This window comes from Rhincodon typus, chromosome 17 (genome assembly GCF_021869965.1).
Source record: "Rhincodon typus isolate 14 chromosome 17, sRhiTyp1.1, whole genome shotgun sequence".
Taxonomy (NCBI): Eukaryota; Metazoa; Chordata; class Chondrichthyes; order Orectolobiformes; family Rhincodontidae; genus Rhincodon; species Rhincodon typus.
The window spans coordinates 57,396,927-57,399,784 of record NC_063348.1 but is presented as its reverse complement, the minus strand read 5'-3'; the positions used below and the strand labels follow the sequence as shown (position 1 = coordinate 57,399,784).

Sequence of the window (2,858 nt, the reverse complement as noted above, 5' to 3'; positions counted from 1 at the left end):
AGTTTATGGAGAAATTCAGCAGGTCTGGCACCATCTTTGGGGAGAAGAACAGAGTTCACATCCTTGGATCCTTCAGCTGAAGGATCTCTGGACTCATAACGTTAACTCTGTTTTTTTCTCTCTCCACAGATGCTGCCAGACCTGCTGAGTTTCTCCAGCACTTTCAGTTTTTGTTTTGAACTCCTGGTTTGTGGGCTGTCTGACTGTTCTCTCCTGATCCTCCTTTATCTGTAGTCATTTTCAGCATATGATCCATACTTCTAACCTCCACCCGGGGTAATTAAAGTTAGATGCCATTGCTGTAGCATGGTGACCTACTTAACACCAATTTATGAATTCTGCAGACACTTTTGTATCGCGTATTGAATGTATCAGTAAGAAGTCTGCAATTTTATTAAGTTTGCGTTTTCTGTAAGTTGACAAACAATAGAAGATGTAAATTCCACCGATGTGTTTTGACTCTGCATGTTTAGTTGAGTGCACCCCAGCCATTTAAACATTAATAGCTTTCTGGCAGCATGCAGTTGATCCTGTGTGCAGAAGTCACAGGTGGTCACTTGACCCTCGGTGGCCATCTTGGCCCAAGGTAAATTTTCCGTATGTACCAGTCTCCCATCAGGCTTTGTGTTGCAGCTTGTGCTCAACAACTCCTACCTCATCAATTTCGAAGTTGTAAAGTGCTTTGCTTTTAATCTGTAATCCTTATTTTAAAAAAAAGTTCAAGACTTTTAATGTGCTTTGATATAATTTAGTCACATAGTTGAGAAAGTTGGTGTTCCCATTCAAATTTGTGAAAATTGCCATTGAATTGATGGGATCCTGGTCCCTGTTTTTATATATCCAGTCAGATGTTGTATTTTATCTTTTAGTACCAACAAGGAGCAAATGTCAGGATTGTGTATGAGGGGGTTGAATTTTGTAGATGTGGCACAGTAGGCACAGATTGCGACCATGTGTTGTCATGGAACACAAAAGGATTTCACGAATGAGCTGTGGGCCTGTCTCCTCAGCTCGAGCAGTGGTGCCATGGGAGTTCGGGAGAGAATGATATATTTGTGGTGATATCGCGACTGTTGCAGAAATAAAGCTGTGGTGGGTGCTAAAATGTTGGTTCATTGATTGCAGTCGTGGCTGTTTCCGGAATGTGGTGGATTTCTTCCAGTGCCGCTGCTTTGGTCTGTTTAAGCCAAACCAAACTGACTGGACTCGACAGTACAACATGGGGTTTGAACAACCACGAACAAGTGAATTTCAGTTTGTTTGAGAAATATGAACATTGTAACTGTTTGATAATGAATTGTGTGCAAAGCTTTTGTTTTGTGGTGGAGAATAAAAACTGTATTTCCTACTGTAGAATTCTGAAGCAGGTGATGTGTATTTTCCGTACTTGGAACTGTGATATTTTAAATGTGAACTTGACTTCAGTGCTAAACTGACTGAGATGTCTTTGGTGGTCAAACATTGGTCAAATTCACACATTTATGAAAAAGAATTGTTAAAATCAAATTCATGCTTTAAATTATTATATAAAAAAACAAACTTTTTTGTCTTACAATGTTTGTTTGGAGTTTCTTATTAGGGACCAAATGATTGCTTTTAATTCAAAGCTTGAACCAGCTTAATTGGTGATTCAGGCTACCACCTGTGGTTGGACAGATATCTTCATCTCATCCTGTCCAGTCAAGCCTCCGTTTCTCCCTTTTGGATTTTTATTTTTAAGTGAGCTAATGTATTTGAAGAAAATTTGGGTGCGATGGGGGGAATATTCCTTTTACTCTTCTCCTGACTTGCTCACAGCACTGTCCAATGAAGAAAGTCTATTGATTCCAGAGAAATTCTAGATTGTTGGCCAACCATTTGAAAATTTGCAGATATTTGAGAGTTCATTTAGCTGTTGTTGCCTGCCATTATTTGTTTATTGAAGATGTATATTTAACTGTAATTAATTACCTTTACTTATATGATCTGTTACACTCATTCAGAAGTAAAGCTGATTTATTTTAGTATACAAGGGTTATAACCTTAACAGGAGAGGTATAAAATGCAACATGAAGTCCAGATGTATGGTCATTGTCAACTTACTAACCACTTGAGGTTTTCTTTCTTAGTAAATTATGCGTTATAGCAACTTTTTATTTGGAACTAATGTAGATCTAGAGCTGATGTTATAAAATAACAGTGTCTATGATCAACAAAAACTTACACTTATATAGCATGTACGTGCACTCAAACATCCCAAAGCACTTCACATGGGTGTTATCAGGTAAAATTTGCATCTGAGCCATAGATTCTAGGAGAGGTGATCAAAAGCTTACTGAAAAAAGGTGGTTTTAAGGTGTGTTTGAAATCGGGGAGATTGAGGGAGGCAATGGTATACCTTTGGGCCCAGTTAATGAAGGTGGGAACACAGGTGATGGAATGTTTACATTCATACAGGAGCCTAGACTTAAGGGAATATAGTGATCTTGGAGGACTATAGGACTAGCTGGAATAACAGATTTTGTAGGATCTTAAATTGATTTTGCATAACTGAAGGCATCAGATTGAGGTAAACGTACAGAACTGTGAAACTGTACACCTCACTTTAAATTATATATAAAGCATCTCGTGCCTGTAGAGAAGCTGTATCCAAAGTGTAACCAGTCATGATTTATATTTGTTAATGACCGAAACGAAGTTGCTGTCTGCAAAGGCTTCAATATTGACTGGCCCAATTGTTTTGCAAACTGTACTTCGAGGATGCACATCTGTGTTCAATGATTTTATATTCATGTTTACTTGATAACTACAAGGCTGTAACAGCATTGCACTTTTGAGATGCTGCGAAACTGACTTAATTAAATTTAAAGCACTTTTTC

At 38.1% G+C, this 2,858-nt stretch overlaps 1 protein-coding gene across 1 annotated transcript in view; it reads left to right on the top strand.

Moving 5' to 3' along the window:
* The window catches only part of LOC109915225 (zinc finger DHHC-type palmitoyltransferase 13), a 50,484-nt gene extending 48,929 nt beyond the window's left edge, over positions 1–1,555 (top strand). The window contains exon 17 of the mRNA XM_048607167.1: positions 1,126–1,555. Coding sequence (XP_048463124.1) covers positions 1,126–1,264 — 139 coding nt within the window. The 3' untranslated portion in view covers positions 1,265–1,555. The remainder of the gene's footprint in view (positions 1–1,125) is intronic.
* The last annotated feature ends 1,303 nt before the right edge of the window (positions 1,556–2,858 follow it).